The 14,630-nt window shown below is 38.6% G+C and overlaps 1 protein-coding gene across 1 annotated transcript in view; it reads left to right on the forward strand.

The window, feature by feature from the left end:
- Positions 1 to 3,859: 3,859 nt before the first annotated feature.
- LRRC72 (leucine rich repeat containing 72) overlaps positions 3,860 to 14,630 on the forward strand; it is a 108,283-nt gene continuing 97,512 nt past the window's right edge. Inside the window, exon 1 of the mRNA XM_023750763.1 lies at positions 3,860 to 4,023. Within this exon, the coding sequence (XP_023606531.1) occupies positions 4,021 to 4,023 (3 nt within the window). The 5' untranslated portion in view covers positions 3,860 to 4,020. The remainder of the gene's footprint in view (positions 4,024 to 14,630) is intronic.

The raw sequence follows: 14,630 nt of genomic DNA on the forward strand, positions 1-14,630 counted from the left end.
GGTTCGCCCCCAGATACCGCACTTACAGGGTGCTGAGTCTGTGGAGGTCTGGACTCCCTCTTATCCTTGAGATTTGAAAGAACGTGGACTAAAGTCACAGGCTGGGACAGAGAGATGTGCATCTCGATGATCTGACTTTCATTAAACTACATTAAACTACGGTCAAGACAGGTAGATGGACAAATGCTTGGGTTAAGGAGGCATCAATAACCCAATCTGCAAATTGAAGCCACCTGGGGAGTTCCAAAGCTGCTGCCGCGGACATCCCTCCCTTAGAGATCAGGGTTAACAAATGGGCAAATAGGGTTTGAGAGGTTTTTAAAGATCCCCAGGTTCCAATAAGCAGGTACATTTTGGAACCACAGAGCAAAAGCCTTAATACGAATCACTGCTGGACATTCCACGCACATGACCTCATTTAGTCTCTAGGAGAGCCCAACTGCTCCTGTGTCCCTTTTACAGAGGAGGAAACAAGGCATAATGTTGAAGTGCCGTGTGTAAGGTTGCACACCTAGTGACAGAGCTGCCTAAGGCCCTTGCACAGAAGTAGAGTTGAAGAGCCTAAAATATATCTTCTCTTTTTTAGTACTGTCCTTGTTGGCCGAGATTAGCATGAAAATGTAGTGAAGTGTGTGGAGTGTCAGAACATATTATATTAGTTCCCTGGGATGTAAACTCCATGAAAGCAAATTCCTTACTTTTTCTTTATTAAGGTATTATATATGTGTCCTTATCCCCTCATTACCTCCACCCCCCTCATACCCTCACCCCCCTGGTATCTGTGTCCATTGGTTGGGCTTATATGCATGCATACAAGTCCTTTCATTGATCTTTCCCCTTTACCCCCACCCTCCCCTACCTTCCCTCTGAGGTTTGATGGTCTGATCGATGCTTCTCTGTCTCTGGCCTTACTTTTTTTTGTTTCAGGTTGTATTCCCATCGCCTGGAATATAGCAGAGGCTTAATAAATATGTAATGAATGAACTACTGATTAAATTAATGTGAATTGAAGTATATATAATTAAATATTTGCTAATTCATATTTATCCATCTTCACCCAACAATAGTTAATATAAAGTTCATAAAAAGGGAATCTTTTAAGCACTGAAAATATTGGGTTATAATATTCCAATTTGTTATTTTTTCCCCATTTTTCCCAATTAAGATTAATGCACACACAGCAATGTAGAAGGAAACAAAATTAACACCCAGAAATTGATGGCTTTTTTATACACCAATAATGAACTCTCAGAGAGAGAAACTAAAAAAAACAATCCCATTACCATTGCAACAAAAAAATTAAGATGCTTAGGAATAAACTTAACCAAGGAGGTAAAAGATCTGTACTCTGAAAACTACAGGACATTGAAAAAGATTGAGGAAGATTTAAACAAGTGAAAGAATATACCGTGTTCATGGATTGGTACAATCAATATCATTAAAATGTCCATACTACCCAAAGCAATCTATAGATCCAATGCAATTCCCATTAAAATACCAATGGCATATTTCACAGACCTAGAACAAACTCTCCAAAAATTCACATGCAATAAAAAAAAAAAGAACCTGAATAGCCACATCAATCTTGAGAAAGAAGAACAAAGTTGGAGGGTTCACAATGCCAGATATCAAGTTATACTACAAAGCCACTATACTCATAACAGCCTGGTACTGGCATAAGAACAGGGATACAGACTAATGGAACAGAACAAAGAACCCAGAAATCGATCCAAGCCATTATGCTCAATATTTGACAAAGGAGGCAAGAGCATACAGTGGAGTCAAGATAGTCTCTTCAATAAATGGTGTTGGGAAAATTGGACAGATACATGCAAAAACATGAAACTAGACCACCAACTTACACCATACACAAAAATAAACTCAAAATGGACAAAGGACTTAAACATAAGACGGGAAACCATAAAAATCTTAGAAGAATCCATTGGCGGCAAAATATCAGACATATGTATGTCATAGCAATATGTTTACCAATACATTTCCTAGGACAATGGAAACTACGGATAAAATAAACAAATGGGACTACATCAAAATAAAAAGCTTCTGCGCAACAAAAGAAGCCATCAACAAAATAACAAGAGAGCCCACTCCATGGGAGAACATATTTGCCAATGATACATCCAATAAGGGGTTAATCTCTAAAATGTATAGGGAACTCATACAACTTAACAAAAGGAAGATAAACAATCCAATTAAAAAATGGGCAAAGGACCTAAATAGACACTTCTCAAAAGTGGACATACAGAAGGCCAAGAGGCATATGAAAAAATGTTCAAAGTCACTAATCATCTGAGAGATGTAAATCAAAACGACAATGAGATATCACCTCACACCTGTAAGAATGGCTATCATCAACAAAATGACAAGTGTTGGCAAGGGAACCCTCGTCCACATCTGATGGGAATGCAGACATTGCAGACTCTGTAGAAAACAGTATACAGTATGGAGTTTCCTAAAAAAAAAAAAAAATTAAGAAGTCCAATTTGACCCAGTGATCCCACTTCTAGGAATATACCCTAAAAAATCGGAAACACCAATCAGAAAGAATATATGCACCCCTATGTTCATAGCAGGGCAGTTTACAATAGCTAAGATTTGGAAACAGCCTAAGTGCCCATCAGCAGATGAGTGGATTAGAAAACTGTAGTACATCTACACAATGGAATACTACCCAGCTGTAAAAAAGAAAGAACTCTTACCATTTTCAACAGTATGGATGGACCTGGAGAGCATTATGCTAAGCGAAATAAGCCAGTCCGAGAAAGATAAGTATCACATGATCTCACTCGTGTGGGATCTAATAAACAACATAAACTAATGAACAAAAATAGACCCAAAGACAGAAGCACCAAACAGACTTTCAAACCTCAGAGGGAAGGCAGGGGAGGGGGGTTGGGAAGAGATCAACCAATGAACTTGTATGCATATATGCATAAACCAGTAACACAGACAATAGGGTGGTGAGAGCCTGAGTTGGGGGGGGGGGGTGGGGGCAGGCTTGGAGAGGTCAATGGGGGAAAAAGGGGATATATGTAATACTTTCAACAATAAAGATTTTTAAAAAAAGATTTCAGCATACACAATTAAAATATAAATTTTCTGCTCTTATCTTTTTTTTTATTTCATCTTGTTATTACAAGCACTCTAAGTTTCACTTGTGTTCCTGTCATTATAATTCACATTTAGCTCCATTCTAGTTGAAGATTTTTTGATCACTGACTCTTAACTCATAAGTAGGCATCATACTACACTTGACTCTGTAGCACCACTACCACACCTATGTCTGGCTTTTCTATGCATTCAATTAATATCTGTTGACTAACCAGATGAATAAGTGTGTCTATCTAGAGAGGCAGAAAGACAAATCAATTAATTGTTTCTATTAATATTGATCTTTATACCTCCCTTTTTAATCTAACAGGGGAATTAAAGCTAGTGTTCATTTTCTTAGTCTTGAGGGGAAAAGAGCATAGAAATAAAGGCTTTATTATGCCAATTGCTATATAATTATTACATATCCTAAACCTTGACAATTTTTAGCCAGAATCTTATTTATTTTTTTCTTAGAGCAAATATACTAATTTTCCTCTGTTCACTATGAATCCTTATGTTTTACATACTGTATATTAATAACATTTAGCAGATAGACTTGTATAGAAAAAAAGGGACAGACTGTTCATTTGTATATCACAGTATAAGAAGCAATATTTTTTCTGTATCTTTTTATATAGATATAAAAATGAATTCCTTATAATGCATCCTTTGGGTAAAAGATGTAATTTCCTTATTACTTTATACCAAGTTATAGCAGCCACATTATGAGAATATCTTCTCTGCAACAGGCATTTGAAAATACTGATACCTCACCGCTGGGCATTGCTCACCCTGAAGCTGCTGCAATAGAGAGATCCCAGAACCACTAACATGAGCCAGCCAAAACGATAAGAATTCTTGCCAAATCAGACTCCCAGATATCTGTCTCCAGAGTTCAGAGGAAGCACAATGGTAGGAGTCATTTTTCTTCCTTCTTTACTAAATATAGATTGGCAGGAGAAAATATTTGTGAAACTAGTGTCTTGGGTTTGGTGACTCTTGGTTACTTGGTATGAGTACTCCTGGATTTGCTTAATTCTCTTTTTCTCTGTGTGTCTGGTGTCTCTCCTTTCATCTTGTAATATGTCCTGAGAGCTTAGTTTATGACCAGTGAGAATATTTTCTCTCTGGCCTCCACCATACAGTGAGTGCACCTGCTGGGATGCATCTTGCTTTCTGGTCAGCCGTTCCAAGCTCTCAAGGGAGTTTTCTTTGTCTATCCATTTCCTCCCAGAGATGTTAAAAACAGGGCCCCTCATTTTTGTTTTCTCCCCGTCAAAGGATGCATATACATCTGGCAGGTAGTGGAGTAGGCTGTGGGTCTGAGTTTAGAGAATCTAAACACCCCATTAAAAACAGGGGAACACATAATTCCCAGTGTTTTGGAATAGCTGTTTCCAACTCTGGGAATTAACTTTATCTTTTGAAGGTTGCATCTTTTTGCACTTTCCTTTGGGGATGCCTCTTGCATTCATGTGTTCATATTGATTTGAGTCACTATTAAGATCCGAGTCATCAAGACAAGGCAATGGATCCCTTTAACTGGAAAAAGCTGTAAATTTAAAAGAAAGAAAAAATTTTAAAGAACTCTCTTATTGTTACAATGGATAGTCATTAAGATATGCTATATAATAATGAGCTAATATGCTAATTAGACCGGATGGTGGAACCACCTTCTGGAACAACCAGTGGGCAGCTGGGGCAGCGAGACAGCCAGGGCTGCGAGGGCCAAGTCCCTTGCATGAATTTCATGCATTGGGCCTCTAGTCCTTAATAAGATGGAAGGACAGATATGAGAATGAAAACCAAAGTCCATTCAGATCCCTTCCTAATTTGCCTTTGGACATTGGCAGATATTATAAAAACTCAGAACACTGGAAATACAATTGTCCTATACTTAAGGAAATAAAAGGAAAAGAAAAAAGGCAAAATCTTAACTAAAGACAACCTAAAAATTTTATGTCCAAAAAAGTTGGCTTGGTAACTGTTAGGTTGGAAGCTTCAAAATATGGCCAAACAGCAATGTGAGCTAAACTCCATTTACTGTGGGGTCCTATGAAATTGCCGCCAGCCCTAAAGGATATTGTAGCCTAAAATTACAATAGCAATTATGAGAAGCATTCCAATTAGTTGAGATCATTTAAAAGTGCACTTAAAAGCAAGGGCTTCCAAATCAAATATACAGAATAAGATACCTATATTTTATTGGAATGCAAGAGCCTCCGTAAGGCTTCAAAAAATTCTAAAATAGCTTCATTGACAGATTTGTTGCAAAAAGCCAATGAAATGTTAAAGGGGACCTAAAATAAAGTCTCTTTGATAACTTAATAAGACTTATGTTACCCCTTATAGGTGATTGTCCTCTGATAGCTTTTACTTCCTTATCGAAGGGCCATCTATAATAATAAAAGAGTAATATGCTAATTAGACTGAACATCTTCCAGACATCATTCTGGACATCCTTCCTGATGAAGCCGGGGGCCCAAGGGAAGCCAGCCCAGGTCCCAGGTGCCTGCGGGCAGCCAGAAGTAAGCAGCCCAGGTCCTGGCTGCCTGCCAGCACCTGGAGGAGGGAAGCAGCCCAGGTCCCGGTGCCAGAGTAGGACTTGCTTCAGTGGGGCTTTGGTGCTCACTGAGTCTTCCCCTTGAGTGTGTTGCTTATGGATGTGTAGAGTTGTAATCTGGTATGGTCTGACACTGACCACTGGGTATGCTGGCTCTTGGGTCTCCAGGGAGGTGCAAAGTAAGCCACTGCCTGAGGCCATCCAGCAGGAGCTGCAGAGAGATCTGCAGATTCCTCCTCTTTGTAGGCTTTGGAAGTGCTCAGATGAGGCCTAGCTGTGAATCAAGGCAGGCAGGTGCTGGTTCTGGGTCTTGAGCCTTTTATTGATAGGTTTGGGGCTCCCTGACCCAGCTGCAGTTTGTTTGAGAGATTTTACCCTGAGCAAGGACCAGGCCATTCTGCTTCACACAGCTTGGATAGGGTTGTAAATTGCATGAGGTGGGGTCTTAGGGAATCACCAGGATGGAGCAAACAGAAATGGCTGCCAGTCATCCCTGCTACCCAACCAGGGAAATCCCAGCATAGGAACAATGATCCCTTCAAGTACCTCCAGTCTGGGAGAAAGCTGCCCCCGAGTTCCTACCCTGATGCCAGACAATCCATTCCTCCTGGTATGTGACTGTGTTCCCCAGAGCCTCGCCCTGGTGCTGGAGCTCAGAGGAAGCAGAACCTTGTACTAGTAAGTTCAGGTTGTGGTGTCAGCCTTTTAAGAGGAACAGCTGGGTCTCCAGCAGCCTCTGTGTCACTGAACCCCAATCTGTACTGGTTTTTACAGCTCGTAGTTCTTCTTTTCCCAGCTCTGGGACCATGAGCTGGGGGTCTGGTGTGGGGATGGGACCCCTTGCTCCTCCAGGTGGGCTCCACAGAAAGATCTCCCTTCCAAGAAAGCAGCACAGGTGGGTGCCAGACTATCCTATTCCATGCCTATGCACTTCCTACCAGTCTCAGTGTGCTTTTTTCCTTACTTTTATAATTGTAGGACCTCCATTCAACCAGCTTTCCCATGGTTCTGGGTGATGGTTGTTCTGTATTGTAATTTTCATTTGGTTGTGGGAGGTGGTGAATACAGGTATTTACCTACACTGCCATCTTCAAAAATCTTTTATAAAAAGAAATCTTGAGAAAGAAATTTTATGTGTGATCAAGCTGGATAAGATTGAATTCATTTGTTAGAAGTGATTTTTTAAATAAGGTTTAATATAAATAGTGTATTAAAACTTAATATTCAATGTTTACTTGTACTATTGGTCTGCTTCTGATAACTAAAAAGTTTTCTGTCAAGAAAGTGAAGATTCTGCATTGTGTCAAAAACAGTTTTCTTGCCCTGGCCAGGTGGCTCAGTCAGTTGGAGCATTGTCCTGTGATCTTGGCACATACCTAGGTTGTGGGTTAGATCCCCAGTAGGGGTAAATATGGGAGGCAACTGATCAATGTTTCTCTCTCAAATTGATGTTTCTCTCTCTCTCTCTCTCTCTCTCTCTCTCTCTCTCTCTCTCTTCTTTCCTCCTCCCCCTCCCTTAAAATCAATAGAAACAAATTCTCGAGTGAGGATTAAAATAATAATAAATAAAACAGTTGTTGTGTATTAGGTCATCTTAATCAGGTCTTTGCTTACTTAAGAAATCTGAATTTTCTCATTAGTAAAGGCTAACCCTCTGTATTTAACACTTGGAGTGGGGGAAACGAGTTAAGTCGGCTCGCGTGAATTGCGCGTACTCCGCGGGAGCCGTCTTTAACTCGGTTCATATAGATTTGCGGTGGAGTGCGGGAAACGTGTAAACTCGGGCCGATTGTAACTGCGTATTACCAAATATTTGTTTGTAATCCACCCTTTTGGTGGATGGAACAAAACCAAAAGACAGAGCCATCTTATATTTTGGCGGGAAATTCACCCCACACCGGAGTGTTAAAATGCACTAGCTGGCTTTGATGCAAAGGTAGCAGTAAAAAAAAAAACACAAAAAAACCTGTGGATGGGTACCTGACATTATTAAAGGGAGCAATGATTGAGATAAAGTTCTTGAGATGGAGAGAATATTCTGTATTATCTAGATGGGCCCAGTGTAATAAGAGGTCAGAATTAGAGAAAGAAATGTGAGAATGGAAGCAGAGGTAGGAGTGATACAGGGAATCTTCTAGAAGCTGGCTAAGGCAAACAACCAGATTTTTCCAGGAAATTCCAGAATAACATAGCCCCACTAACCTATTTTCAGACTTCTGGCATCTATAAAACTAAGCTAATAAACTTGTTCTGTTTTAAGCCACTCAATTTATGGTAAATTGTTACAATAGGAAACTTATAAAGCTTCATGCTCAGCAATAGCTTCAAATTTACATGTTGACTATGATCTGCAAATGAAGTTATATATTGTTAGAAATACATGGATGTGATTGAAGAAAGAAAACACTGTTCATTCAGCTTTGTGTCCCATAACTAGGTCCTGGGTGCACTATGATTGCTTAATAAATGCTTTAATTACCTTGTGAATGACAAAATGTATTCTAGTGTACTTGGGATGTTTAAAGTGTAGTTGTAGTCAATGTATACCACAATTTTATAACCTCACATTGGCATGTCCTTATTTTTTAATACATAAAGAAGCGCTCTCATCTTTTTATGTAAAAGGCTTAAAGTTCCCCTTTTTGTTTCTCTGTTTCTGTATGCCAGTATACCTTGGAATATTTACCTTGGGAATTTGAAAATTATTATTAGAGAATTTTAGATCAACTTGGGTTCATTTTTCTATTGTTAATTCAAGCATCATTAGCACTGTCAGTCATCTCCCTCCTCTCCAACTGCACTTACTGTTTTAATAGTATTTCTAGAGGTTAGTTGGGGTGTTGCTCACAAATGCTAATGAGCAGCTTAAAGGTTTACCTTTAACTCTTGAAATCCGAGCCAAAGAAAATAAATTATTGTTCTACCATGGGCCAGCCCAGCATTTCTGTCAGCCTATGAATTCTAATTCCTGCTTTGCCATTATGTATCTTATTTGGACAGTACTGTCTATTGAGCTCTGACTTTTAATCTATTTATATACATAAGAAAGGTGGCACTGAAAATTGAGGTTCTTCTGTAGAGAATTCAAACTAAATAGCACATGACAACAAGATTATTATCTTTCATTTTCTCAGTATTTCTTTTACAGTTAATTATTAACTGTCTCACCTATACACTTTGTTTTTCCTATATACCTAAAAAAGTAAAACTAGTGAATATTTAGCCTTTGGACTGAATGATATATTTGACATCATTAATGCTACCAAATTTTCACTTTTCATAGGAACCACTTGGGTACAATTATTAATATATATAGTATTTCTTATATATTTTTATAATATAATCACTTACATATCACATATAATAAAACCCTAATATGCAAATCGACCAAACGGCAGAATGACTGGTCGCTATGATGCGCACTGACCACCAGGGGGCAGACGCTCAACGCAGGAGCTACCCCCTGGTGGTCAGTGCACTCCCACAGGGGGAGCGCTGCTCAGCCAGAAGCTGGGCTCACAGCTGGTGAGCGCAGTGGCAGTGGCAGGAGCCTCTCCCGGGGAGCAGGCCTGAGGGGTCCCGGACTGTGAGAGGGCGCAGGCCAGGTTGAGGGATCCCCCCCAGTGCACGAATATTGTGCACCGGGCCTCTAGTTATCTATAATAATAAAAGCATAACATGCTAATTAGACCGGACGTCCTTCCGGATGACCTTCCAGATGAAGCTGGGGCTGCGAGGGAAGCCCGGGTTCTGGGTGCCAGAGGGAAGCTGGTGCCAGCGGCCGGGGGAAGGAAGGCCTACTTTTGCATGAATTTCATGTTCTGGGCCTCTAGCACATAATAATCTTAGTAAACGTATTACTAGCAGCTTCCTACATCTACTCAAAAGATATCGATTCCATAGATTCCTGTTCATAGCAGGGCAGAGGATTCGAAGGATTTTTCCTTGGCCTTCTTCCCAAGATAGGAAGAGGTCAAAGAATCAGAGGGTAATCTGTATGGTCTGATCCACTCTTTGCAATCCTTTGTTTCTATAGGTTATTCACAATGAGCTATTCATAACTATGCCAAACCCTCTTCTTTACCATCATAAAAGCTAAAACCAGGGCTGAAATATTAACAAACTGAGTATATACCTAAGAAATTACTTCTGTTACTGAAAACCCTCTGGTTATAGATCGCAAGTGACAGACCAAGAACTGATTTCCAAAATGTGACAAACTTTTGGACACTTGTAAGTGAAACTGTCCTCAGAACCATACTGTTTGGCCTACACTTTATTAAAGAGTGAAATAATGATGTGAAAGTTCTTCATTATTTGTATTTTTTCATTTTTTTCATTACAATTGTGTTAAATATAACTTTAATCAGAGTTAAAACTATTTCACATGATGGTCTTAATTTAAAATTCAATAAAACTAAAAAATATGGAAAATTTTTGCAATAACACAGATGGCCAACACAATTCCTTTGAAAGTCTATGAACAATTTGGAAGGTGGCTTCTATTACCCCCAAAATGGCCACACTTTGTTGTGGCCATTTATTTGACGGAAGAGCCATAACTTCAAAATGATATGGGTTTTTTCTTCACCTGCAGTGACAGACACCCAACAAAGAATTTCTTAACATTAAACCTACATTATCTTGAAAAGGGAGCCAAAGGGCCCAGTATCTACTAGAGATGCACAAACTTGTTTCAAATGAATGACTCCATGGTTATCAGTTTTTGATAAACAATCCTCTGGTGTTAACGATAGAGGAGAAATCATGTATTTTGCCCAATTTCTTTCTTATGTTCAGGGGGTCCTGTTTCAACAACCTCAGCTGTCTAAATTACACATCTCTTGAAATCATGTGTGCTACATTTGAACTGTGAATTGCTTCTTCATATCTTGGGAGTGGAACTGGTTTGAGTCCTATCTTATGGGAGACTTCTCTCCAGTTTCAAATCCTCTGAACAGCATAAGTAAATGTGTCAGACCAGAGAAACTGTGGAAGAAACTGTCAAACAGAAGGGGAAAATCAGATGGAGTCAGGAAGGAGGGTGACTTTGACTTTTGCCATCACCTCGTATATTCTAGTTTCTGATTCCATTGCAAGTAGACTAACAGCAACTAAGGCAAAAGCAGCTTTACCCTGAGAATATGCGTAGTTGTGGTGGAAAAGGCAGGTCCAGGCCCTTCTTTGCACATAACCTAGTGCTTACTAGTAGTTCCCAGTCAGGCTACACATCAAAATCATCTGTGGGGGTTTTACAGGTGCAAAGTTGGAATCAGAATCTGAGGCAAGAGCTTGGAAGTGATTATTCTAATGAGTTCCTCTGTTGGTAAACACTTTGCTAGATCATATACAAAGGTGAAAACCCTGGCCTACTTTAACAACTCGTAATTCATCAGGGTGAACAGAGGGCCTTATCGCAGCATAATGGTTTGAGCACTGAATCAAGGAGTAGGTTCATTTTACTCTGTGGTGACATACACTTGTTGAATAATTGTAGCTAATTATATATATATATATATATTACATTTAACATACAGTATTGTGTGCTTATATCAATAACCTTTCAGGTCTACAACTGCTTTTGTGGGACAAAGCTTATCACTGCTCCCTTTTTTCTGATGTGGAACTTAAAATTAGTAACTTGACTATTAGTTCTGTTTAAACTATACTGGCCTCTGAAGGAGAGTGTTTCCAATGTGTTTTCAGTACTCCTCATGGTGAGGTTCACCTCTTTCATGCTAATAAATCTTGACAAAATGTTACAATAAACTATCCTTCAGTGAATAGTGAGCAATATCTCCTACAGCAAACTTTTTCATATAGAATGAGATAAATTAAGTGAAGAAGGGATTGAAAACTATAATATACCTTAGGAATTAAAATTTCCTTTTATCTTAAATGTTGACTTTTAACATCATCATCATCCTGTAATATAAATTAAAAATTTTCTCCACATATTGCTACTTCTTCATTTTATTACCTGAATTCAACATTTTTATTATTTCTAAAATTTTATTTCAGTGTTTTCTGACACTAGCCACCACAATTGTTCTTGAATAGAAGTGTAATATAAATAAATAAATTGACATTGAACCCTCTGTTCATGATGAAATATTCCCAGAAATTGCATAGTGATTCGACTTTTAATGGCTTTTGTTGTTGGATTTTGAAAAAGCTTTTTAAAAGTCTTAAATATGTTCAATTTATTTTTCAAAGATCCCTAGTATAACACTGAGGTCTCTTACAAAAATCATATTTTCATTTCCTCATTAACTTGTTCTAGCTTAACACTTAGGAACCAAGGCCACCATGTTGCAAAATTCTTAAAGAAGCTTGCCCAGGAAATACCGTGTAAACTTTGCCTCCTCAAGTTGGGCAATGCAGTGGTACAGACAAAACTTTCATTCATTATTCCATTCTGTTCTTAACTAATTTTAGAATGATGAGATTTTACTGTGTGTGTGTTAGGTTTGGGATTAAAAAATATAATTGCAAATGCCTAAATTACATGTTTTAGAGTCTTCAAAGAAAGGATGGATTAAATTTTGCTTTTTTTTTCTAGTGAAAACTATTCATTGAGCTAAATCTTAAAAAAATGGATTTCAATATCACCATAAAGTGGAAGTGGAAAATGTTTTTCCATGAAGGAGGAATTTGTGGAAATTGTTAAAAAGTTATTAAAATGGTTTTCAACTAAAGAGTTTACTGTGGGAGGGAAAGTGATCTCTTCTTCATGAGTGGAAACTAAAAGTTTTCATAAAAGTGGTGCAGTTATTACGACAGCACAAATTATATTAATAGTTAGTTGGGAATTGAATAAAATGTTACCAAGTTTCAAAGGCTCCATTTTTAATTGAGTTTTGTGTGATTGCCACTTGAATGAAATCAATTCTAAGTATTTCTCCTTTTTGTGTTTGTGGTGCAGACATTCATTTGTTCAGGATTTTCCTGCTTATAATCACTAGCATTCAAACTTTTTGATTGCCATGTTGTCAAAAACTGAAAAGTGCAAACAAGAAACAAACTGGTAGGAAGGAATATAAAAAACTTGCATCTCTAGTGTTTAATAGAGATATTAATGACATCAAGGGCAGATTTTTTTTTTAGATTGCTGATTATTCACTCCTATAACTTAACAGACATCCAGAACTCAATGATAGTACCCCCTCCACTGTAACACCATTCACTTTGACTGCCCTCCCCTTTTATTACTCATTTAAATTCACTGTCTGTTATTACAGTGATCTCCAAAAAAGGTATGTACATCCTCAGGCGTATGCAAGATAATAATTTGGGTACAGAAACTAAATGTTAAAGCTTCAATTTGTATTTCTTTTTCAACCTTTTAAAATTTATTTTTTGTGAATTTTGTAATGTGTTAATCTTAGTATAATAGCATATGTATATAATTTAATTTTTATATTTTATTTACAATATTTTTTTAAAAATATACTTTATTAATTTTTTACAGAGAGGAAGGGAGAGAGACAGAGAGCCAGAAACATCGATGAGAGAGAAACATCGATCAGCTGCCTCCTGCACATCTCCCACCGGGGATGTGCCCGCAACCCAGGTACATGCCCTTGACCGGAATCGAACCCGGGACCCTTCAGTCCGCAAGCCGACGCTCTATCCACTGAGCCAAACCGGCTTCGGCTATTTACAATATTTTTATTGATTTTTTTTTTTATTTTAGAGAGAGAGGAAAGGAGAGGGAGAGAAAGAGAGAAACATCGGTGTGAGAGTGAAGCATCAATGGGCTGCCTCCTGCACACACCCCCACCAGGCATGAAGCCTGCAATCTGGCCATGTGCCCCGGGAATCAAACTGGTAACCTTTCAGTGCACAGGACGGCACCCAACCAACTGAGCAACACTGGCCAGGCCAGTGGTTCTCAACCTTCCTAATGCCGCTACCCTTGAATACAGTTCCTCATGTTGTGGTGACCCCCAACCATCAAATTATTTTCGTTGCTACTTCATAACTGTAATTTTGCTACTGTTATGAATCATAATGTAAATATCTGATATGCAGGATGTATTTTCATTGTTAAAAATTGAACGTAATTAAAACATAGTGATTAATCACAAAAACAATATGTAATTATATATGTGTTTTCCGATGGTCTTAGGCAATCCCTGTGAAAGGATCGTTCGACCCCAAAGGGGTCGCGACCCACAGGTTGAGAACCGCTGGGCCAGGCCAAAAAGTTTTAAATATATATTGTTTCTACATGCTCAAAAATTTTTTAGTGATAAAAATTCATGTCTAGCAAAGTTTAGAGCCAATGTTCCATTGTTCTGTATTCATTTCAACACTTAAGAAATGACTGAGCCCTGACTGGTTTGGCTCAGTGGATAGAGCGTCGGCTGCGGACTGAAGGGTCCCGGGTTTGATTCCAGTCGGGGGCATGTGCCTTGGTTGCAGGCACATCCCAGCATGGGGTGTGCAGGAGGCAGCTGATCAATGTTTCTCTCTCATCGATGTTTCTAGCTCTCTATCCCTCTCCCTCTCTGTAAAAAACCAATAAAATATATTTTAAAAAAATAAAAAGAAATGACTGAATCTTCCTGGGCCCCTACTATCTTTATGATCTCAGGTGAGTTATTAAATTCCTCTATGTCCAAAATGGAACTAATAATGATACATTGCAGAGGATGTAGTGATGCTTGTATCATTTTTATGAGAAGAGTTTTGTAAGAGATAAGTGCTATTCAAACATGTGTGAACTCCATGAGGGCAGACTGTAGTTTATATTTGTATCCCTGGGACTTTTCAGAGTGGCTGGCAAATAGAATATGTTCAAAGAATGAATGCCTGAATGAATGTCTATATATCATTAACATTCTTATGAGAGCCCTCCCAGAGTGGCTATTGGTTGAATGTCCTCCTGTGCACTGAAAGTGTGCCAGTTTGATTCCCAGTCAGGGTACATACCTGGGTTGTGGGGTCATCC

Source organism: Myotis lucifugus, unplaced genomic scaffold (assembly GCF_000147115.1).
Source record: "Myotis lucifugus unplaced genomic scaffold, Myoluc2.0 scaffold_15, whole genome shotgun sequence".
Taxonomy (NCBI): Eukaryota; Metazoa; Chordata; class Mammalia; order Chiroptera; family Vespertilionidae; genus Myotis; species Myotis lucifugus.